This window comes from Mytilus edulis, chromosome 13 (assembly GCF_963676685.1).
Source record: "Mytilus edulis chromosome 13, xbMytEdul2.2, whole genome shotgun sequence".
Classification (NCBI taxonomy): Eukaryota; Metazoa; Mollusca; class Bivalvia; order Mytilida; family Mytilidae; genus Mytilus; species Mytilus edulis.
The window spans coordinates 31987227-32011330 of NC_092356.1; the positions used below are offsets into that span (position 1 = coordinate 31987227).

A 24104-nucleotide genomic window follows, 5' to 3' on the forward strand; every position below is an offset into this window, starting at 1 on the left:
AGAGCGATGCGTATAAACAATAGTGTGATTTCCCTTTAAGGGAAATAACTCTTTAAATCATCAGTACGTTTGTGTCAACCATTTTCAAAAATATATTCTAAGCTTCTAGGTTACATAGATTATTTTCAATCTGTTTCAGATAAATGCTTAAAATACATTGATGAACTTGACTTTTACAAACGTACTGATGATTTAAAGAGTTATCTCCCTGAACCAAGGTCTACCCCCTTAAGCTTTATTTCTAAACTCCTACAATGCTGTTAAAACATTTTATTAATTGTAACTGATTTTATATTGCTTATATAATTTGTTGTAGGAGATGCATAGACACAAGTCTATGGGCAGTGTAATGGCCTTACAACAGCTTCAAAACAAGTCATCTCCACTGACCAGCTTTGGTCTTGGACATAATCAAATGGCACATAAAAATATACTATATGAAAGTAGATCATGCAAAGAACTTATCACTAAGAATTATGAAAAGGTAAAGTGTGTATTGATGTTTTTATACGACTGCAAAAATTTTAATTTTTTGATCGTATATTGCTATCACGTTGGCGTCGTCGTCGTCGTCGTCGTCGTCCGAATACTTTTAGTTTTTGCACTCTAACTTTAGTAAAAGTGAATAGAAATCAATGAAATTTTAACACAAGGTTTATGACCACAAAAGGAAGGTTGAGATTGATTTTGGGAGTTTTGGTCCCAACATTTTAGGAATGAGGGGCCAAAAAGGGCCCAAATAAGCATTTTCTTGGTTTTCGCACTATAACTTTAGTAAAAGTGAATAGAAATCAATGAAATTTTAACATAAGGTTTATGACCACTAAAGAAGGTTGGGATTGATTTTGGGAGTTTTGGTTCCAACAGTTTAGGAATTAAGGGCCAAAAAAGGGCCCAAATAAGCATTATTCTTGGTTTTCGCACAATAACTTTAGTATAAGTAAATAGAAATCAATGAAATTTTAACACAAGGTTTATGACCATAAAAGGAAGGTTGGGATTGATTTTTGGAGTTGAGGTCACAACAGTTTATGAATTAGGGGCTAAAAAGGGGCCCAAATAAGCATTATTTTTGGTTTTTGCACCATAACTTTAATATAAGTAAATAGAAATCTATGAAATTTAAACACAAGGTTTATGACCATAAAAGGAAGGTTGGGTTTGATTTTGGGAGTTTTGGTCCTAACAGTTTAGGAATAAGGGGCCCAAAGGGTCTAAAATTGAACTTTGTGTGATTTCATCAAAAATTGAATAATTGGGGTTCTTTGATATGCTGAATCTAACTATGTATGTAGATTCTTAATTTTTGGTCCCGTTTTCAAATTGGTCTACATTAAGGTCCAAAGGGTCCAAAATTAAACTTAGTTTGATTTTAACAAAAATTGAATCCTTGGGGTTCTTTGATATGCTGAATTTAAAAATGTACTTAGATTTTTAATTATTGGCCTAGTTTTCAAGTTGGTCCAAATGGGGGTCCAAAATTAAACTTTGTTTGATTTCATCAAAAATTGAATAAATGGGTTCTTTGATATGCCAAATCTAACTGTGTATGTAGATTCTTAATTTTTGGTCCAGTTTTCAAATTGGTCTACATTAAGGTCCAAAGGGTCCAAAATTAAACTAAGTTTGATTTTAACAAAAATTAAATTCTTGGGCTTATTTGATATGCTTTATCTAAATATGTACTTTGATTTTTGATTATGAGCCCAGTTTTCAAGTTGGTCCAAATCAGGATTCCATATCAAGTATTGTGCAATAGCAAGAAATTTTCAATTGCACAGTATTGCACAATAGCAAGAAATATCTAATTGCACAATATTCAATAGCAATTAATTTTCAATTGGAGTTATCTTTCTTTGTATAGAATAGTAGTTGATAATATATGTTGGAATTTGCCAGACATGACTATGATGTCATTTTCTATTTTTATTTGCCAATAACTTTATGTAAATAACTTCATTGGAAATTTGCCAATATAAAATGTTGCTGATGAAGTTTTTTTTATTGTTTTATACAATAAACAATGTATATTCACTTTTACTACCAACCAATCTTTACCATTCAGTGATAACAAGCACTTTATTTTACATATTAATATTTTACATTTTAATATTTATACCCCCGCTTTAAAAAAGGGGGGTATACTGTTTTACCTCTGTCTGTCCGTCCGTCCGTCAGTCAGTCCGTCCCATTTCGTCACATTTTTCTCAGGAACTACACATCCACCCTTTCTGTAATTTGGTATCAACATTTATATATGTCAGCCATACCGTGTGATGCGTTTTCAGATTCATCACTAGACAACTTCCTGTTTACCGAACACTTGTATGATTTTACACATGACAGCCAAGTTGAAAATTTTGGTCACATTTTTCTCAGGAACTACAATACAAGGATTTCTGAAATTTGGTTTCAGGATTTATATAAGTCAGCTATACCGTGTGATGCGTTTTCAGATTCATCACTCGACAACTTCCTGTTTACCGAACACTTGTATGATTTTACACATGACAGCCAAGTTGAAAATTTTGGTCACATTTTTCTCAGGAACTACAATACAAGGATTTCTGAAATTTGGTTTCAGGATTTATATAAGTCAGCTATACCGTGTGATGCGTTTTCAGATTCATCACTCGACAACTTCCTGTTTACCGAACACTTGCATATTTTTACACTATTAATATTATCCACTTGCGGCGGGGGTATCATCAGTGAGCAGTAGCTCGCAGTTTCACTTGTTTATGATGTATTTAAAAGAGTAGTTATTGTTGCAAACTCCATTAGAAATTTGAATTGATATCTCAGTTTTGGAAAAAGGGAAACGGGGATGTGAAAAAAAAGGGGGGGGGGGGGTTAAATTTTTCTCATTTCAGATTTCATAAATAAAAAGAAAATTTCTTCAAACATTTTTTTGAGAGGATTAATGTTCAACAGCATAGTGAATTGCTCAAAGGCAAAAAAAAAACTTTTTAAGTTCATTAGACCACATTCATTCTGTGTCAGAAACCTATGCTGTGTCAACTATTTAATTTTAGATTTAAAAAGTTTGAAGAAGAAATCTTTAAATGATTTGCAAAATCTTGACATTTTTTTTGTGTAAAAAAAACCCATGTAATGTCAAAAATTTGATCACAATCCAAATTCAGAGCTGTATCACGCTTGAATGTTTTGTCCATACTTGACCCAACTGTTCAGGGTTCGACCTCTGCGGTCGTATAAAGCTGCGCCCTGCGGAGCACCTGGTTCTCAATTATAATAGAAATTATTCCATATTGGTATTATTTTAGTAGGTTTCTCTATATGAAGTGGATTTTGAATAAAAAAGCATATTCACCTGAGAAAGTGTTATTCACCGCGCTAAACGTCACGCGCTTTTACATGCAACGTTATGGTAAAATGTTTCATGTACAATTTGTTTTGGTATATGTTTGTCATTAAATACATTTTCTTCTCTCGGAATATGGAATAAAACAATAACTGTCTTTTGTTTCGGTAAATATGGGGTTTAATTGACTTTTGAAAAACTGAAATTCACTTCGGCCGTTGGCCTCAGTGAATATCAGTTTTTCAAAAGTCAATAAAACCGCATATTTACCTCATCAAAAGACAGTAATTGTATAATATTTATATTGTGGATTCATTCTTTTTCATAGAATGAGAAATATCGGCATATTAGAAAATATTTGATTCTGTAGTTTTGCCATAATTTGTATTTAGAGCTGATTTCAAATTGCTGGTAGAGTAAAACTTTGGTTAAATTTCTGGCATGTTTACTTTGTTTGTATACACGTTTACTAAAGCTTTGTTATTAAGATTGAAATCTTCAAACAATATATATAGGCATAGTTAAACCTGTATATGGTGGATTCTTTTATTTTCGTGGGTCCCAATTTTCGTGGATTTAGAAAAACTTGCCTTTTTTGTGCTTTTGCCACATTCTTCATACAACCTGATTATAAATTTGAATTTATAGTTCACCTGTATCCACAAAAACCATGAAAAATTCGTATCCAACGAATAATAATTAATCCACAGTATATTATATTTAAATTTGATTGGACGTTATCCCAATTACAATTGTACAATATACAAACAACACAAACAAGCTATGCAAAATCTTGCCCTACATGCAATAGTAAATTAGCTCTAAACCTATAAAAAGTTTGTACTTAGTGAATGTTCAGATTCATTATTCAGGGATACACAAAATTTAGTATCAACGAAGAATAATGAATAACAGTAAACTTTGCCATATGACATATAAACTAAATCTTGTATGTCATTACAATTAAATGCTACTATATCTTTAATTGACCTTTTTTCCAACTAAATGTTATATTTTTCTTTACAATTTATACGTGTTGAGCTATAGAAAATGCATTAGTAAACTGTGGTTTGGGTATATTGATCTGCCAATTTCTAATTTTTCAGTATAAAACAGGTTTCAGGTCAAATAAATTTTGCTGTTGTATTAATTTTGCATAATGCAACCTTGAGGTCATATTGATTGTGCATTTCATTCTTGAGTAATTTAAGTAAATTTCTGTGTTGAAGTAAATTGATACCAAGATCATATGTAGTTTAATAACTACAAATATTATTGGCTTATTTAATATATAAACAACAAGAATAACATTTTCATTACATTATTTTTGGTTTTCAGATATGCAGTTTAATATTGAGACACAGAAGTAGTAAGAATACATATGTACAACAAACACTGCTAGTCATCTTTCCAAGGGTGGCAGGATTCAGTCCTGCAGTGTTTTCTCAAGTGTAAGTATAAGTCATACTAAATGTGTAAGTCAACTTTCCAAGGGTGGCAGGATTCAGTCCTGCAGTGTTTTCTCAAGTGTAAGTATAAGTCATACTAAATGTGTAAGTCAACTTTCCAAGGGTGGCAGGATTCAGTCCTGCAGTGTTTTCTCAAGTGTAAGTATTATAAGTCATACTAAATGTGTAAGTCAACTTTCCAAGGGTGGCAGGATTCAGTCCTGCAGTGTTTTCTCAAGTGTAAGTATTATAAGTCATGTTAAATGTGTAAGTCAACTTTCCAAGGGTGGCAGGATTCAGTCCTGCAGTGTTTTCTCATGTAAGTATTATAAGTCATATTAAATGTATACGTCAACTTTTAAAGGGTGGCAGGATTTAGTCCTGGAATGTGTTCTCGAGTGTAAGTATTACCAGTCATATTAAATGTGTACGTCAACTTTTAAATGGTGGCAGGATTTAGTCCTGGAATGTTTTCAAGAGAAGATATGTGAAAAAGATGTATTTCTTTTTTTCAATTCATAACTAGAAAAAAAGACACATTTTTCGATAGTATTGGTAAATCATATCATGTTAGTAGTGTTTTTGGCCATAGAGTATTATTTTTAAGCAGACATGATTTTTGCGAAATTAACCTGGATTACTGTAGAAGCAGAAATTTTCGTGGAGGATTTAATTTCGTTTATTTCGTGGAAAGAATATATTCGCGAAATAAAAAAACCCACAAAAATTTAACCTCCAAATAATATCCCTCCATTCAATGAAAACCACAAAATTAAATCCCAATGAAATCTTATGTAGAGACAAAACCATGAAATTTTAACCCCACGAAAATTTATGTTTCTACAGCACATAAACTAGAGAATTTGTGGTTCTTCCATGATGAAGTATAATTTTATTTAATACTTTTTCTTCTGATTTTATAGATATTTAGAAGAATCCATTAATTTCCTGCTGGGTACATTGAAGAATCCGAAAGACAAGACAGCTGGATTCCAAGCTATAGGTCTGATGGCCATATCAGTACAGGAGAATATATCTAAACATCTAACAAGGATCATGGAAGTTATCAGAAGTTCTTTGCCCCCAAAGGACCTACCTCTCAAGTCAGTTTGATAAAGAGTATTTATAATTTTATATTAATTGTTTGCATGCCATCGTACTGCTGGATTTACATTTATCAGGCATGCTCAAACCCAAAAACAATTTACAGGGAAAATCTCAAAATGTTTGATATGGAATAAAGGGAAAATCTAAAAATGTTTGATATGGAAACAGCTCATTAATGAAAGTGATAAAGCATTCTATCATGAATTTATGTGCATCACCATTTCATATTTTGCATGATTCTTAGGGAGACATCTACTCAAGTCAAATAGGTAGAATACATTTTTCACATCAATTATAAAATTGGAATTTAAAACAGTGCATCCATTTATTGTTGCGTCTATTGTAATTTAAATATTTCTTGATTCAATTTTTAAAAGCAGAATGCTTAACCTTCCTTTAAATAAGTTTGCACAAAAACTATTAAAATAAGTTTATTTCTTTTATAGTTTCTGTTTTATTTATTTATAACTTATACAGAGCTTTATGTATTGTATTGACCCCCGTATGTTTCTCTAAGAGTATTTGGTTTATTTTCTTGTTGGATTGCAGTCTCATTGATGAATACCCTATATCTCTTTTAATTCATAATGGCATGATTTAGTATACATGATTTATGTTGTAGGAAGTACAAGAGTTTTGTAGTTGACCCTGCTGTATTTACATGTATTAGTATGCTGTCCAGAGCTGTTGGCAATGTTATGATGAAAGATGTCAGAGAACTCTTAGATTCTATGCTGGCAACAGGACTTAGGTAATAAATTATACAAAGCAATATTCTGCACAGTAAAAATATGATTTCTCAAATGAAAAACAGAAACAATTGAAAAATATGCTTTATTTAACATTTTTTTGAAATTTCAAATTCTAGTATAATTTGAAATTTTGCAAAAGTTTTAAACTGATCAAATATTTGTTCCTATTCCTATCTATTAGAACAAAATGATCATTTATTTTTGGTGTCATGACACTGTGAGACAATAAAGGGTTTAAAACTATAACTTGTTTTGTTATTATGTTCTAAGTGCCTGTCATAGCTCTATTTTGATCTTCAAGGGAAGAAGTGGTGAATAAAAATTAATAATTTTCTTGTATTATATAGACTCTCATTACAATGCATGCAGACATTTTTTCTGATGTTCAGTTTTGAAACACCTGGTAGTGGAACTTTTAAAACCAACTTTTACCATTTCCTAAGTATTTTGATATTGAAATTACATGTTTATCATTGTTTAATTATTTTATTGCAACAGTCCAGCCTTAACAGCAGCTTTGAGAGATTTAGCCACTCAGATACCACAACTGAAAAAAGATATTCAAGATGGACTCTTGAAAATTCTGTCTCTTGTTCTGATTGGTCGACCATTGAAGCACCCAGGTGCTCCTAAAAGTCCACTATCTCCACTTCCTATAGCAGGTATAATATTCAAAAGTTTTCACCAGCTTAAATAAAATATAACAACTGGACACAATTTCTGATTTTTTAAGCAGAGTAGTATATCTACAAAGTCTTCCTCATGTCAGATGATTTTATTCTTAGTAGAGGGGGGTGACACTTGTTTGGGTGTAGGGTATAGAAGGTAAAACAAAGTGGGGATGTGGGGAAAAATATACAAAAAAATGGAATTTAGGAAATGAGCACCGTCATCTTACTCCTCTCTTTAGGAGTGAACAATAATCATTAAATTATGTATTGCTGTGAGTCACTAAAGTAATTTTATTCAGTATGTCAGAGATAAAAAAAAATGTACTTTTATTGTTAGGTGTTTAGGATCAAGAGCTGTTCCATTAAAAAACACACATGATACTCAGAACAGTCTTAGTCTGAGTGGACAATTTAAAAAAAAGATAAGCATCTATAGGGACAATTTTGATTTTCACAGTACAAAATTTTCATTAAAGTCCACCCATAAAGGAGATTTAAAAAAACCTTCACTGGGTTCCTAGTCTATTACAATGGAACAGATACACATTAATGTCTTTCTTTATTCCTTAGAAGACATTGAAATTGTGAAAAAAATAGATATTTTGCACAAAAGTGGCATATAGTATAATTATTTAATTATTTCTTGTTTTGATTTAACAGGTGCCCTGTTGTCACCAACAGACAGCCATGATACAACAAGTATAACGTTGGCTCTAAGGACACTTGGAAGCTTTGATTTTGAAGGTTTGTAGTCTAATATTTTAGTAACATCTTTCTATGCAACTAAACTATATTTAACCTTTTGGGTATTTAACTAAATTGTCTTTAAATGACCCTAGAGGTATCTTCCAATAAAATTATGAAATCATGAAACAATTACTTTTTATGCCTCACCTACGATAGTAGAGGGGCATTATGTTTTCTGGTCTGTGCCTCCGTTCGTTCGTTCGTCCGTGCGTCCATTCGCCTCACTTCAGGTTAAAGTTTTTGGTCAAGGTAGTTTTTGATGAAGCTGAAGTCCAATCAACTTGAAACTTAGTACACTTGTTGCTTATGATATGATCTTTCTAATTTTAAAGCCAAATTAGACTTTTGACCCCAATTTCATGGTCCATTGAACATGGAAAATGATAGTGCGAGTGGGGCATCCGTGTACTTAGGACACATTCTTTTTAGTTATGACATCAATTGTTTTGAATTATGATGCAAACTTCAGCAGGAACTTTTTTTGGTTTTAAGTAAGACTTTTACCAAGATTTCATGATTTACTGATAATACATGTACACATGACACCCCTATACAATTAATTCTAGAAATAGCCCTGATCTAGAAGTAGAACAAAAACACTGTAATGTATTTTTTTTTATCGTGGCAGGTCATTCCTTAACACAGTTTGTCAAACATTGTGCAGAACATTATTTGTCTAGTGAATATAAAGAGATCAGAATGGAAGCAGTTAGAACTTGTGCTAGATTGTTATCTCCCCTGCTTAAGGTAAGAAATTTAGAACAATTATCTTCCTTGTCTAAGGAATGAAATTTAAGAAATTTATCAGGAAAAATCATCAAAAGGTGATAAAGCAACATACTGTGGATACATTTATTTTTCGTTGGTACCAATTTTTCTGGATTAAGGAAAACTAACATGTTCGTGAATATTTGATTTCGTGGTTTTGCCGAAATCTGCATACAAGCCTATAGAAAAATTGTTATTCATTGCACATTTAATTTCGTTGTTCACATATACCCACGAAATCCACGAAAATTGGTATCCAACGAATAATAATGAATCCGCATTATTGTATTTGAATGTTTGCCTTAAGTTATTTGATATTTATGGCTGAAGTTCAAACTTAATTTCATGTTTCTGATAGTATGCACGTTATATATAAGTAATAAGAATAGAATTTAGACATTTTTAAAAGATTATTACTGTTATTTGAAAAGTTGTCCATTTTATTTATTTTATATAAGTATTGAGTGTTTTTTTTTTGGTTATTTTATTCGGGTGTAAAAGACCAAAGGACTTTTTTGGATGAAGTGCTTCTGCACTTCATTCTGGAAATGTGCGCATAATTTTCTTTAATTCACCTGTGCACTTTATCGTGATGGCATGTGTCATCATGAATGTTACACTTCATTAGGATATGAAGGCTAATTGTAGTATGACGCACAAGTGTTGTTATCCAATCAAAATAATGGATTCTTCTGAAACATACATGTAATGTAATTATTTCTAGTTAAATTGGTCAATCTCCATTAATGTCTGATCTTAAGGGGGTTCGCGGGTCTAAATCATTTATATAGGATTTCTCTATATTTTTCTATAAATGAACTTTATCTTATAGTTAAGGGGGTTCGCGGGTCTAAATCATTTATATAGGATTTCTCTATATTTTTCTATAAATGAACTTTATCTTATAGTTAATAGAAAAATAGAATAAAAAAGTGGGGTCACCGTTCATTTGCGCTCACAATCTGCCTTCAAAAGAAGCATACATTTTGGTAAAGGTGTTTTTTTTCTGTTGAAGTAATAGGAGAAATAAAGGTAATATCGAAATAAAATAAAGAAATTTATTACAGAAATCGCTAAAATTTTACAATAATTTAGATTAAGTACAGCTTATATGGAAATTATATTAAAAAAGATAGGTCACCGATGATTTGAAAAAGATATTTCAATTTTAGAACCAAAAAATGGCATTTTTCCACCAAAGGGAGATAATTTGGAACTTTTTCAATGATGTATACATTTTAAAAGTCATCAGGGGACAACACGAATTGATTGTTTTGAATGATTTTTATACCATATGATAAAGTAACAACTACAAAAGGAAATAAATAAAATTTGTAATGAAAAACAAATGTTTGATTTTTTCCTGAAATTTTTATACCCTCGAGCCTCCTTAATAGAAAAATAAAATAAAAAAGTGGGGTCACTGTTCATTTGCGCTCACAATCTGCCTTCAAAAGAAGCATACATTTTTGTAAAGGTGTTTTTTTTCTGTTGAAGTAATAGGAGAAATAAAGGTAATATCGAAATAAAAAAAAGAAATTTATTACAGAAATCGCTAAAATTTTACAATAATTTGGTTTAAGTACAGCTTATATGGAAATTATATTAAAAAAAATAGGTCACCGATGAGTTGTAAAAGATATTTCAATTTTAGAGCCAAAAAATGTAATTTTTCCAGCAAAGGGAGATAATTTGAAACTTTTTCAATGATGTATACAGTTTGAAAGTCATCTGGGGCCAACTAGAATTGATTTTTTTGAATGACTTTTGTACCATATGATAAAGTAACAACTACAAAAGGAAATAAATAAAATTTGTAATGAAAAACAAATGTTTGATTTTTTTCTGAAATTTTTATACCCTCCAGCCTCCTTAAGTTATTAATTTATAACAATAAAATTGAGAATGGAAATTGGTAATGTGTCAAAGAGACAAATGTTTACAATTAGGCAGAAGGCAAAAAAGTTAAAATTAATTTGTTATATTATTTTTATCTTATGACTTCCATTTCAGTTACTAGCTTCCAATCAGGGCCAGGTCAGCATGGCAGCCATGAACACAGTAGCAGAAGTACTACACAAGCTACTGGTTGTTGGAATCACAGACACAGGTCCTAACACATATTGAATACTTTGTCTCATTCAAGCCAATTGGGCAAAGTTTGCTTTAACAAAGTTGTGAGCTTTATTGTTTGAGAAGGTCATGTACAAAAAGTACTGCATTTTCACAATTAGATCCAAGTGCAAATAAAGTGTTAACGAAAAAAAACATCAAAAGAGGATCATAAAGGGGGAGGGGGTATGTGTAGGGACAAACAGGAAATAAAATGGCAATTTCACAATGAGCGAAAAATGAAAAATAGCTTGCACCTTGCTTTATTACAAAATGCACAACCCACTATGAAATAATAACATTCCAAGTACGAAAACAGGAAATTAAAATTAAAAACACTTTGCACAAAAACAACTCTTTACTACCTCTGTAAATGTAAACAATCAAACAATACAATTTTATTCGGGTGGCGGTCTCCCCAAATTTAAAATCTTTAATATTGGGGATTTTTTGGTGGTTTCTATTCGCCACCTTTGCTAATTTTTTGTCATTTATTCAGATTTGGATTTATTGCATAAATTGCATATTTGATTATATAGTACAGAATATTATGATTTTATGGTATGTTTGAATAAATGACCTTTATCGCAAATAGTTATTTAATTCACTGCAAATGAACTCAAACTCCTTGGAACTTAAGGTATTGTTTTTAATAAGACCGAAACATGGTATTATGCCTGTCTGTTATTTTCAGAGGTTTGATTTGCCCCCTTTTAGTTAACTTGACTCTTCTTCCTTTCCCCATGTTTGGTATGAAAATTTAGGTGTCAAAAATACAATTTTATCTACTTATCCTTTCAGATTCTGACATAAGATTTTGCGTACTAGCCTCCTTAGATGACAGATTTGACCCACATCTTGCCCAGGCAGAAAATCTGAGTGCTCTATTTGTTGCCTTGAATGATGAAGTGTTTGAGATCAGAGAATTAGCAATCTGTATGATCGGAAGACTCAGTAGTAAAAACCCTGCCTATGTGATGCCTTCGTTGAGGAAAACCCTAATACAGGTATTTATCTGTCTCCTTATATTCTGTCATAACGACTTTATACTGGTGTTATTTATTTTATCATCTCTTAAAGGAATCCACACAGACTATTTTACCTTTATTCAAATTATATTCATAGATAAGAAGGAACAAAACCTTGTGTTGGTAGGAACTTGGTACAAGCTGGTAGAGTAATCAGGATGGAGTGTACCAAAATATGCTGCCATAGTCTTAAAACCTCATAACTGTAAACTATATGATTGAAGAACTGCATTCAATTGCATTTTATACACCTTATCGAAATTTGTCCCCCATCACTGAACAATTCGAAGATTCTCCTAAAGTTTTGACATCACAAAAGAAAATATCTGATGCCACAATTGAAGAGTGATTGTTATATGAAGTCAAAAAATTTCAAGAGGCACAGAATCTTGGGTCAAGTGGCACAGATTTACAAATAGCGATTATATGTATTGTGAGATATATATTGTCCTTGCACTTGTCAGGAATACTGTTTAAATAGTTTTGCAAAATGAACTCAAAATAATGAACACAAAATAATGAACACAAATTATCAAATCCAAAGTAGTGTTTTCTCTGTTCTATAAATAGATTTCTGTTTCCCTAGATTCTAACAGAATTAGAACACAGTGGGGTTGGTAGAAACAAGGAACAAGCAGCCAGGATGTTAGGATTACTGGTTGCCAATGCATCCAGACTAATTAGACCTTACATGGAACCAGTCTTGAAGGTACGAAAAATTAATTCTTTGCATTTTGCTGGTACTAATATAATGTTTTCTACTTGTATAAGTTAATTTCTAATCCTGTGCTGAGTTAAAAAAATGATTGGTGATTTCATACTGTTTAAAATAGACATTTTGAGTAAAAATATTGTTTTGATGCAATTTTTTTGTCCTGAAAATATAAAAAATACTTAATTAGTATTGATACATGTATTTGTCATAGATTTTCAACTTGCAATTAAAATTTATATCATAATTATAAAACTGTCCTTTGCTTAAACAAAAATTATATATTATTTTGTGTTTATCTTGTTAAGGGCTAATCCAGAAAAAAATGTATAAGGGGTTGGGTTGGGTTGGAAGGCAGTTCTTGTCGGCACCCGCCACCCAGACAATTGTAATTGAGAATTATAGTGCATTATAGTGTGAAAAGTTGCTCTGATAGCCATCACCCATGTATTATTAATATAATGTGCCTTTCAACCCCCAACCCCCCATACATTTTTTTCTGGAATAGCCCAAATGATAATGATATTGAATTTACATTATTGTAAGGTTTTTATTATTGGGAAAAATGCGACAGAGTTGAAAATGCAATAATTTAAATTTCGCATTTGAAATATTTTATATGAATTAAACAGGATTTTTTTCAAAATCATAAAAATTAAAATCACATTTAAATCTAAATGACAAAATCTCAATAATATATGCACGCAATAATTTCTGAATTTACAGTATTTATACAAAATTGTAATTTCACCACCAACAAGTTATTTATTTGAGCGCCTCCTATCTGCCCAATGAGTTTAAATCTGGAACAACCCTAATAAAAATATGAGGAGTTCGATCATTATTTGAGGTGTCAAATATTTTCCCTGAATTAAAATATTATGCATTTTTCAGGTATTAATCCCCAAATTAAAAGAACCAGACCCTAATCCATCAGTGACCATCAGTGTATTAGCTGCTATTGGAGAACAGGCTCAGGTAATATATTTTGAATTAAGTAGTATAAACTTTATTTACAATCACATGTATGACATCAGACATATAACTTTTAGCATAAATCATCATTCAATATGTTGCAAGTGGTTACGGATGTTCACCTTTGTCCAGGGATTTCCTTTACTGATCTGTACTATCAATGTTATTTAACTCCGTAATTTGGGTTTTCGGATATAAGCATCTCAGCTTAATTGCATTATTATGTCTGACCAATAGGCTATGCAAATAAATCGAATCGACTTTAGTAATTAATTGATGAAATACAGTGATAATGACATTTACATTTATGAAATTAATGTTGAACTTGAATGGTAGTGCTTCATTTGGTCATAGTGAACATAGGAGGTCATGTCAAAGTAATTATTTGCCTTGTTAGTGTGTTTTCATAATCAATGCATATATAGCTGACTATGTGGTATGGGCTTTGCTCATTGTTGAAGGCCGTACAGTGACCTAAAGTTGTTAATGTCTGCGCCATTTTGGTCTTTTGTGCATAGTTGTCTCATTGGCAATCATACCACATCTTCTTTTTTATATAGTTTTCTATGTTGTGTTTTGGGTACTGTTGTTTGTCAGTTGGTGTCTTTTTCTTTTTTAGCCATGTCAGTTTATTTTTGACTTATGAGTTTGAATGTCCCTTTGGTATCTTTTGCTTCTTTTTTATTACCCATCCAGAACAGTTCTCCTTTTATATATGATTCTTATCATTATGACTCTTCAGTTTTGGTTAGAATCGTGCTATTACTATAGTATCTTTACATTACAGGTCAGTGGTGTAGAAATGAAGAAATCTATGGATGAGTTACTACCTATTATTATAGAAATGCTTCAGGATTCCTCATCTTTGCAGAAGAGAGAGGTAATATTTGATTAAGGTTGTATATACCATTACAGTGAGATAACTCAGCTGAACATTTTAATCAGGTTCTATATATATTGTTGAGGAAATATTAATCTTCTCAATGATCTAAATTAATAGTTGTTAAACTTCTATATATCCAATGAAATTTTTCCCATAAAGTATGTGGCTCAAATTTTTGGAAATTCTTATATTTTTTTCAAAGGTTCAAAGTAAGTATTTTGTCCAAATTTTATGAAAAATTAAATGAGCCAAATCAATTGTTGTACCACCTTAAGGAGCAATTGTTAACAGAAAAGTTACCCCAAAAAAAATCAGCAGATCCCTGTTTTATTTGTGTTAGGTAAGACAAAGTGACTTATTTTAAAAAGACGATTTTTTGAATCAAAATAAAGGAGTAGGTCCGGTAAGAACCGATTTTAGCCTCAAATTTTAGGTTCATCTGACGAAAGATTTCGACCACTTTTTAAACACTTAATTGTCTACTTTATATGAATTAATTAGTTTATGTGAAAGATTTTAACAGATTTAGTCATTAAAAACGATCCGATTCAAGCTCAAATATGAAAAATCTACCTAATATGCCGAAAAATGTCACTTTTCAGATGGTTTTTGGTAAAAATGAAAGTGGCCGCATCCCTGTTCATCCTCAACCTTTATATATGTTATGTATTATCATAAAATACAACTTACTTTTCAATATTAAGGATGAACAGGAATGCGGCCACTTTCGTTTTACTCGAAAACCGTCTAAAATTTAACTAAAATGCTAGAATTATGAGGATTTCAGTAATTTAGCATGATTTAATGGTGCTAGTACCGGATATATGTGCATTGTATTGTCAAAAACAGCCCATATTTATGTAGCAGAAGCATTCTACTGTTTAACAATTTTGTAAAACTGCTATATTTTGGGGCCAAAAAGGGGTCTTACTGAACCTACTCCTTTCTATTTTCCAAATCTTTTTCATAGCCATGTATAATGCTGCAACAGAGCAGAGGTCTTTCACACAAGGATAGCATTAAAAGAGGAATTATTTCTGTTTATTTATTGGAATGTACCCTCAGACAGCTTGATCACCCTTTTTTTCACTGCATTTAAAACTTTTGATAAAAATTCAAAAAATAGAAATTGGATAATCAGTAAAACTTATTGGATACATTTTTACCTTTTACATTTGTTTTGGGTGGCAGCGCAGGTTTTTATGTCTTGTAGATCATAAATAAAAAAAAAAAAAAAAACTTTATTTAGAGCCGGCAAAGTATACAAACAGAGACAACATAAGCTTCAATAAGCTTTGAACCGAAATTTTTATATATATGTATTTAATTGTTACAGGTAGCATTATGGACACTAGGACAGCTGGTAGAAAGTACAGGATATGTCACAGAGCCTTATAGGAAGTACCCTTCGTTACTAGACATACTGTTGGCCTTCCTTAAAACAGAACAGTCACCAGGTATCAGGAGAGAGGTAAGAATCAAGAAGAGAGTTATCTCCCTTACTGAAAATACTGTTAGCCTTCCTAATAAACAGAACAGTCTCCAGGTATCAGGAGAGAGGTAAGCATCAAGAGGAGAGTTATCTCCCTTACTGGACATACTGTGAGTCATCCTTTAAACAGAACAGTCACCAGGTATCAGGAGGGAGGTAAGAAGCAAGAGGAGAGTTATCTCCCTTACTGGACATACTGTTAGGCTTCCTTAAAACAGAACAGTCACCAGGTATCAGGAGAGAGGTAAGAATCAAGAAGAGAGTTATCTCCCTTACTGGAAATACTGTTAGCCTTCCTAATAAACAGAACAGTCTCCAGGTATCAGGAGAGAGGTAAGCATCAAGAGGAGAGTTATCTCCCTTACTGGACATACTGTGAGCCATCCTTTAAACAGAACAGTCACCAGGTATCAGGAGGGAGGTAAGAACCAAGAGGAGAGTTATCTCCCTTACTGGACATACTGTTAGCCTTCCTTAAAACAGAACAGCCACCAGGTATCAGGAGAGAGGTAAGAATCAAGAAGAGTTATCTCCCTTACTGGATATACTGTTAGCCTTCCTTAAAACAGAACAGTCACCAGGTATCAGGAGAGAGGTAAGAATCAAGAGGAGAGTTATCTCCCTTTTACTTGAAATACTCAAACACATAAGTGGAAGACAAATTGACCATGCCATGACAAAAATGTTAACACGAAAACTTTTGACTGAGCGTGCTTTTTAATATGAACTGCACCAACATGGAGATGATCTCAGGTGTCCTGAAAGGAAAAGAAGATTCTGCTATGCATGTGGCACCTGTTGTGCTGCTGATATAGGTACAAATTCAGTGATACGTCTCTCACAGTAAGATAATCTATATTGAATAAATAAGTGACTGGATGAACTTGTTATATAAATAGATTCACATGTTTTTTAGGTTATTCGTGTGCTAGGTTTACTTGGTGCACTAGATCCACACAAACACAAGATGAACTTAGGATTAATACAGAAAACAGAAGCTGGGGCTGTATTTAGTATGTCTGACCCAAAAGCTAACCAGGATGCTTCGCAACCAGGTATAACTCAATTCTACTTATAACTGAATTCATATTTATTTGGATAGTTTTTCTGAAAATTTATAATAACATGTATGTATTGGAAATTAAATACACTCATTGGTGTTACCCTGATGGTTTGTATCTAATTTTTCACCAAGATATTATGGTTAATGCAAAAGGAGATAGATTTTTATGCTCGTGGAGGGGGTCTATCCCATCTTATCATATGGTCCGAGATGATGAGTGCTTTACACCTCTTTGAAGTAACTATAAAACTCTATAGAGTGCTTGATTTTTATACGACCGCTAAAATTGAAAATTGAATGTTGTGTCCATACTTGTCCCAATGTTCAGGGTTTGAACTCTGCGGTCGTATAAAGCTGCACCCTGCGGAGCATCTGGTTAAAAGAATGTGTTGATTTTTGGTCATCACTAAAGAGTTTAGTCCATTTTATATGATCCTTCAGGTACTATGGATTTACCATTTTTTGTTGGATACTAATTTTTGTTGGACCACCTATATGTGAACCATAAAATTATTTGTTCATTGAAAAAGAAATTTTCTATAGGCTTGTATGCAGACATTGATAAAATCTATTAATAAGATATTCATAAAAGTGCAAGTATTCCTCAATCCACAAAAATAACTGAATTTACAGTATTAATAGTATTGCAGTGTCATAATAGAAACCAGAAGAAACTAATGTTTTAGATATAAGAATTACATTTTTTTTGTAGAGAATACCAGTGAAATGCTAGCAAACATGAGTGCCACTTCGACTCTTGAAGAATTTTATTTAGCCATTGCTATAGCAACACTAATGAAGATCATCCGTGACCCTAATCTGTCGCAGCACCACACAATGGTTGTCCAGGCGATAACCTTTATATTTAAATCAGTTGGCATCAAATGTGTTCCTTACATTCAACAGGTTATACCAGCCTATCTGAATGTTATTAGAACAGCTGATACAAATTTTAGAGAGGTAAGACTGGTTACTATGGCTATAACCTATATATTATATTTAGATGATCAGAGGTTAAAAGATGAAACTTAAACCCAACAAGTCATATTACTGTATAATGTTATATGGGCTGTCAAAGCAAAATTGAATTATATTAAACTGTTTACCGTGGTAACTTATATTTAGAAGATCAGAGGTTAAAGGTAAATATTGCATCCTACAGGTTGTATTACTCTACAGATTGTTAGAAGACTGTCAAAAAAAACTTAAAATATGTTAAATTGTTTTTTACGGCAGTAGCAATGTTTTAATAAAAGCATGATTTTTTGCCAAAGTAAACCATAGATATGATTCATTATGTTCTTATTCAATACTTCAAACGAACCTAAAGCATTTATAAAGTCAAACTCAACACCGTTATCACGACAGCACAGAAAGCTTATTTTATTAGAAATAATAAACAAATGTCCAATTTGCTGTCATCGACCGCTGCCATCACATATATACACAATCTACAATAGAAAAATTTTCAATAAGTTGAAGAAAAAAATCTTTACAGTAACACATACATGTATCTTATAAACTATTTACTACATAACATACTATGTACATTCCTATGAAGTCTTAAAAGGGGTGGGTGGGTGGGAAACGAAACTTTACTGTCGGATAGGTGAACCTCGAATGATAATTCTAGACTATAATACTATAATTTTAGTGCTAAAATTCTAGCATGCAGTTATCACGATTGATACAACTCAAACCAGTAATAGCTTACTGATTGTCCAATCAAATTAAACATAAACATGTTTTGATTTGAACACACGTGCTGAAAGTAAACAAATACATGTGTTCCCGAGTAACCTTTATAAATACATTTCTTTGATATTTGGTGTGTAAATTATATATTTGAGAGTAATGAGTACATGTCAGAATTTCTATTCAAAACTTTGTGCATTGATTTAAGTCAAAACACAATAACTCACTCCAGATACTGTAGATACATAAGTATTTTTCCAGAAATGTGTGCTTTTTTTATTTGGATTTTTATCGAATTGACAATAATGGGGGATTAATTATTGCTTTTCAGGAAAATTTGGATAGAGTTATTTGTTTCCAATATCAGAATTATAGTTCTTTATATTGCAAAACTCACCCAGTTTATTATGGATTATTGTTGATCATTTTAATGAGATTGATTTTCTCGCTTGAGCCATTACGGTGAAAGTGAGAAAGCAATCGAGTTCAGATGACCAATGATAATCTGTTTATCGCTGTTTTACCTATGTCTACGTTGTCAATTCCATGTTAATTTCATTAGCAACGCCACATGCCCCCTTGGTTTCTAGCGATAATTTTCAAATCACTCCACTCAGCTAAGAAAGTAAATTATCAGTCAGCAAGATCAATGGACAATTTCGTAAAATAGAGATAATATGCATTAACAAAAATATCACACTAATTGCTGAATAATGACTTTTTTTCTGTATTTCAGTTTTTGTTCCAACAGTTGGGTGTGATCATCTCTATTGTGAAACAGCACATCAGAAATTACCTGGATGATATCTTTGATTTGATAAAGGTAAAATTAGAAATAGTAACTATATATTGTGGTTTCTTGGTAACTTCAAGAAATGTTGTACAAAAAGAGATACAGATTGAAATGTTAACACATTTATTTGTTGCCCAACATGTACAATAGGGGAATTTGTACTTTACAACGATTTTAGTACTCTCTAAACACAAATTTTGTACATGTATATGACCATGATTTATTTGTTTGCAGGTTTACTGCTTTTATTTGTTTAATTTGGATATAGATATTCAATTTAAGGTACATTCAGGCATTTGCATTTATATAGAATTTGTATACAATTTTAATTTTCAACTTGAAGAAACTTGGACGAGTTGGTCATACGATGTTTGACTTAAGCTTGTTCAACCATGTGAGATAGTGTAAATGAATGGGTAAACCCCAAGGATGCATAGGAGTACACATTATCTTCCGAGTAAAAAATAATTAAAACTTGGATTTGTTGAAAATTTAAATTTTGTGAAATTCCTATTTTTAAACCAAATTTTATTTAGCACGTTGGACTACTGTGATCAAAACTTTACTTTTACGTGCCTCAGGCTAGAGGACTAGCATTAGTGTAGAACCCTATTTGTTAAATATGTTGCTTTTATTTCAGTTATTGTAAGCATAGTAATATTAAGAGGATGTTTACTATGTGATGATAGAGTCTTGTATGAAGATATCATTATGTTTTATGTACCTCTTTGTTTTGTATCATTTTAGGATTACTGGACCCCCAACAGTCAGATGCAGAGCACCATCATTCTATTGGTAGAGCAGATAGTGTCGGCACTGGGGACGGAATTCAAAATATATCTTCCACAGATTATACCACAGATACTTAAAGTGTTCATGCATGATGCTAGTCAAAATAGAGTTGTAACAGATAAGGTAAAATGTTTGTGCAATAAAGAGTTTGTGCAAATAAAAGTTTGTGCAAATAAAAGAGACTCAAGAGACCAACAAAATAATGGCAAAAACTATATGTTTATTAATACACAAGCAACAATTTATTTTAAAAACACTACATCAAAAGCTAAAGACTAAGCAATGTTAGCATCATCCCTACCATACAACAAAATGGGGGTGATCTTAGTTGTGATGATCCTGCTCCAGATGTCCAAATTATGTCATCTATACTATTTATAGCTAATTGCCTAATGCTTGTAGAGTAAAACTTTGGTTAGCATTGCTTGCTTTGTATAAACCTTTACTCAAGCTTTGTAATAAGATTGACATCTTCAAACATTATATCTTGGCATTGTTAAACCTGTATATATCATATTAATTTATTTATTTATTTGATTGGATGTTATCCCAATTACAATTGTGCAATATGCAAACAAAGCAAGCCAGCTAACCAAAGTCTTGCTCAACATGCATAAGGAAATTAGCTCTAAAAACATTCAGTGCCTAGAATAGGTGTCAACTCCCAGAATAAAAAAAGATAAGAACCTCTCAGTATTATATTTATGATGTAGAAACCTGCAAAGAGATCCTTCTTGCAGGTAGGTAAAACAATCAATTCATCCCTTTGTCATCATCATTTCACTGTAATAAGTTTATTTTCAAGTTAAATTAACAAATCATTGACAAACATTATAAACACAACACAAATGACCAAGCAGGCAACTATCAATGTTGTTTTAGCCGATACATAGTTGATTTTTTTCCTTAGTTAGAAAAGTAGTTCAGTATTTTGCATTTGTATTTGTATTAAAATGTCTTCAGTTGTTTGGTGCTAATTTAGATGATTCCCTCCAACTATTGCTGCCACCACTTGTTAAGTTATTTGTATTTGTAGCTATTGAAATGTCTACAGTTGTTTGGTGCTAATTTAGATGACTACCTTCACCTATTGCTGCCACCAGTTGTTAAGTTATTTGATTCTCATGATATTCCAATAGCTGTAAGAAGGTATGTTCTGTTTTATTTGTTAGATTTTATAATTAACTTAAAAGAATTTGAAATATACTACCAGCATTTAAAGTAGAGTTAAAAATATTCAAATTTGGAAAGTTGAAACCAAATTCAGCTCGTGTACTTAAAATAATTATATAACACTTTAAACTATATATCATTGAAAATGTTCACAGAAATAACTACCTGTATTTCTTATCTATATATACAAGATCCAGAATTTTGTAAAATTTGTAACATTCTTCTTTATAACACTTTTAAGTGCATTCTATACATCTATTAATCTATTTCACAAATTTTCAATTATATCTCTTGAAGTGTAAATTAAAATGCAACATACATCTTTCTTTTATATTCAGATGCAATTCAATAGTTTCTAAATGCATAAACATTTCATAAAATTTAGAATTCCACCTAATCACGTATACTTAACTTGATAAGGAAAACTAATTACTTTGAAATTTTATATTGTAGGGCTGCATTGGAAACAATAGATAGATTTTCAGATACATTAGACTTAACAGACTATGCTTCTAGAATTATACACCCATTAGTTAGAACGTTGGACTCTGTTCCCGACCTTCAGAATACAACCATGGATGTTTTATGCTCATTAGTGATGCAACTAGGTCAAAAGTTCTCCATATTCATCCCCATGGTTACAAAAGTAATGACTCGGCAGAAAATATCGCATCAGAAATACACTGTACTTGTCAGCAGGATATTGAAGGTCAGTATTATCTGCCCCTGTTTATTAGAATAGGGTTTCAGCAGAGTCAGTATAGATTAAACAGAATGGGGAATAATGTACAATAAATGCAGAATAGAGGGTAAAAAATTGCATAATAAAGAAAAATAGGCAAAAAAAATTATTTAATATTAGAAAATAGTTGAGTGTTAAAATATCAAAAAATACATGATAATGGTCAAAATGAATAAACACTAGAGGAAATGGTCTAGAAAGTTTTACCATGAAAAAATGAATAACCCCTATCCAGATGTTTGTTCATATGAGATAGATGTAAATGTTGCAGCCACCCAACAAGATATTAAGTCGACAACAATATCAAGTGGTCATATTATAAAGATCTTCTAAATGTCCACACAAGCTTCAAATACCCAGATTTAAATATGTTAACATAAAATAAAGAGATATAATATGATTTCAATTGAGACAATTACACACCATAGACCAAAGGCTATGGATATAAGCATCTAAAATAAACCCTGTATCCTTCAACATGGAGCAAATACCAATACCATATAGTAAACTATAAAAGGCCCATTGTGGCATACAATTGCATCCTCAAAATATTTTTTCTTTAAAAATGAAAAGATCACAATCAGCATGAAATGTAGAAGTAAATATACTGGAGGCTAATAAAAACCAGTAAAAGTATTTTCCATTTATCTTTTTAGGGGTGGATCCAGCTATTTTTAAAAAGGGGGACTTCCTACACAAGATAAAGGGTGGGTTCCAACCATATGTCCCCATTCAAAGCATTGATTGTGAAAAAAAAGAGGGGTTCCAACCCACAGAACTCCCTCCCCCTTTAGATCCAGCACTGCCTGCTAATTCATCTGTACAAGCATTAGTGATTAGCAGTAGAAATCATACATATTTGATTTGAATAATAAAAATGATTTCAGAAAACATGTTGAAAAAGCAGAAGAATTTTTTTTTCAGTGTAGAGTATACAAAGACAAATCATTACAGTTCTTCTATAAAAGCATGTAAAACAAAACTTTGATCAACTTGCTTGCTATGTTTGCTTGGATGTTTGCAAACAATAGGTAGGCGGATTTTTAGTTTGTTTTATATATATTGTGATTTGATTGGACAATAAAGATTGACATGAAATTAAGTTAATGTTTATTGTCCAATCAAATTGCAGTATATAGTAAACATACTGAAACAGGCTACCTACCTGTTTTTTACAAACATCCAAACAAACATAGCAAGCAAGTTGATCAAAGGTTTGCTTTGCATGCTTTTATAGAAGAGCTGTAAACAATTGAAACATCTACAGACATTACTCAAGAAAAAAAGTGACTTTTAACTGTAATAGATTAGTTCTTACTTAAAAGTTCATAGATGCCAACCATTACGATTTTTGCGTAGTTTTTCCGATTTTGCGATAAAAACTACGCTTTTACGGTCAAAGTCGAATAGTTACGGATTACCAATCATCGCCGTTCAATTTTGTAAAACAATGATTTTTGGAAAATGACGCAGTCATTGTTCCATAACTGCCGACCTGAACTTCATTACATTGCTCTGCCTACCGCGCTTGGTTTCGTATTTCCTATTTTCCAAACAAACTGGAATCTGCTTGTGTTATCATTATGCATCATTGTGTAGTATTAAACCAGCCAGGACCCAGTTTACACTGGTTTTTTGCTTGTATTCCACTACACTCGAACAAAGTGTTGTAGTTTGACGGGAACCAGTTTTAGAATTTGTAAACTACAAAACGTAATCGGTTATTGTTCATTCCGTTTTGGTGTTTCATACCGACTTATATGGTTTGAATAAGCTTAAGACCATTCAAACATTAATGTGATAGGTATATTAAAGATTGTTTTACA

General features: G+C 31.8%; 1 protein-coding gene across 3 annotated transcripts in view; it reads left to right on the forward strand.

Moving 5' to 3' along the window:
* The window catches only part of LOC139499993 (serine/threonine-protein kinase mTOR-like), a 427410-nt gene that overhangs the window by 12124 nt on the left and 391182 nt on the right, over positions 1-24104 (forward strand). For 2 of the 3 annotated variants that reach the window (XM_071288672.1, XM_071288671.1), the window contains exons 8-26: positions 317-484; positions 4664-4776; positions 5697-5876; positions 6503-6631; positions 7131-7294; positions 7964-8047; positions 8679-8797; positions 10832-10928; positions 11732-11937; positions 12545-12667; positions 13565-13648; positions 14433-14525; positions 15865-15999; positions 16937-17075; positions 17796-18043; positions 19515-19601; positions 20319-20486; positions 21400-21512; positions 21990-22245. In XM_071288672.1, the coding sequence (XP_071144773.1) occupies positions 317-484; positions 4664-4776; positions 5697-5876; positions 6503-6631; positions 7131-7294; positions 7964-8047; positions 8679-8797; positions 10832-10928; positions 11732-11937; positions 12545-12667; positions 13565-13648; positions 14433-14525; positions 15865-15999; positions 16937-17075; positions 17796-18043; positions 19515-19601; positions 20319-20486; positions 21400-21512; positions 21990-22245 (2706 nt within the window). Of the gene's footprint in view, positions 1-316; positions 485-4663; positions 4777-4968; positions 5014-5696; positions 5877-6502; positions 6632-7130; positions 7295-7963; positions 8048-8678; positions 8798-10831; positions 10929-11731; positions 11938-12544; positions 12668-13564; positions 13649-14432; positions 14526-15864; positions 16000-16936; positions 17076-17795; positions 18044-19514; positions 19602-20318; positions 20487-21399; positions 21513-21989; positions 22246-24104 lie in introns of those variants that run through there. The other variant, XM_071288674.1, reaches the window with a different exon arrangement.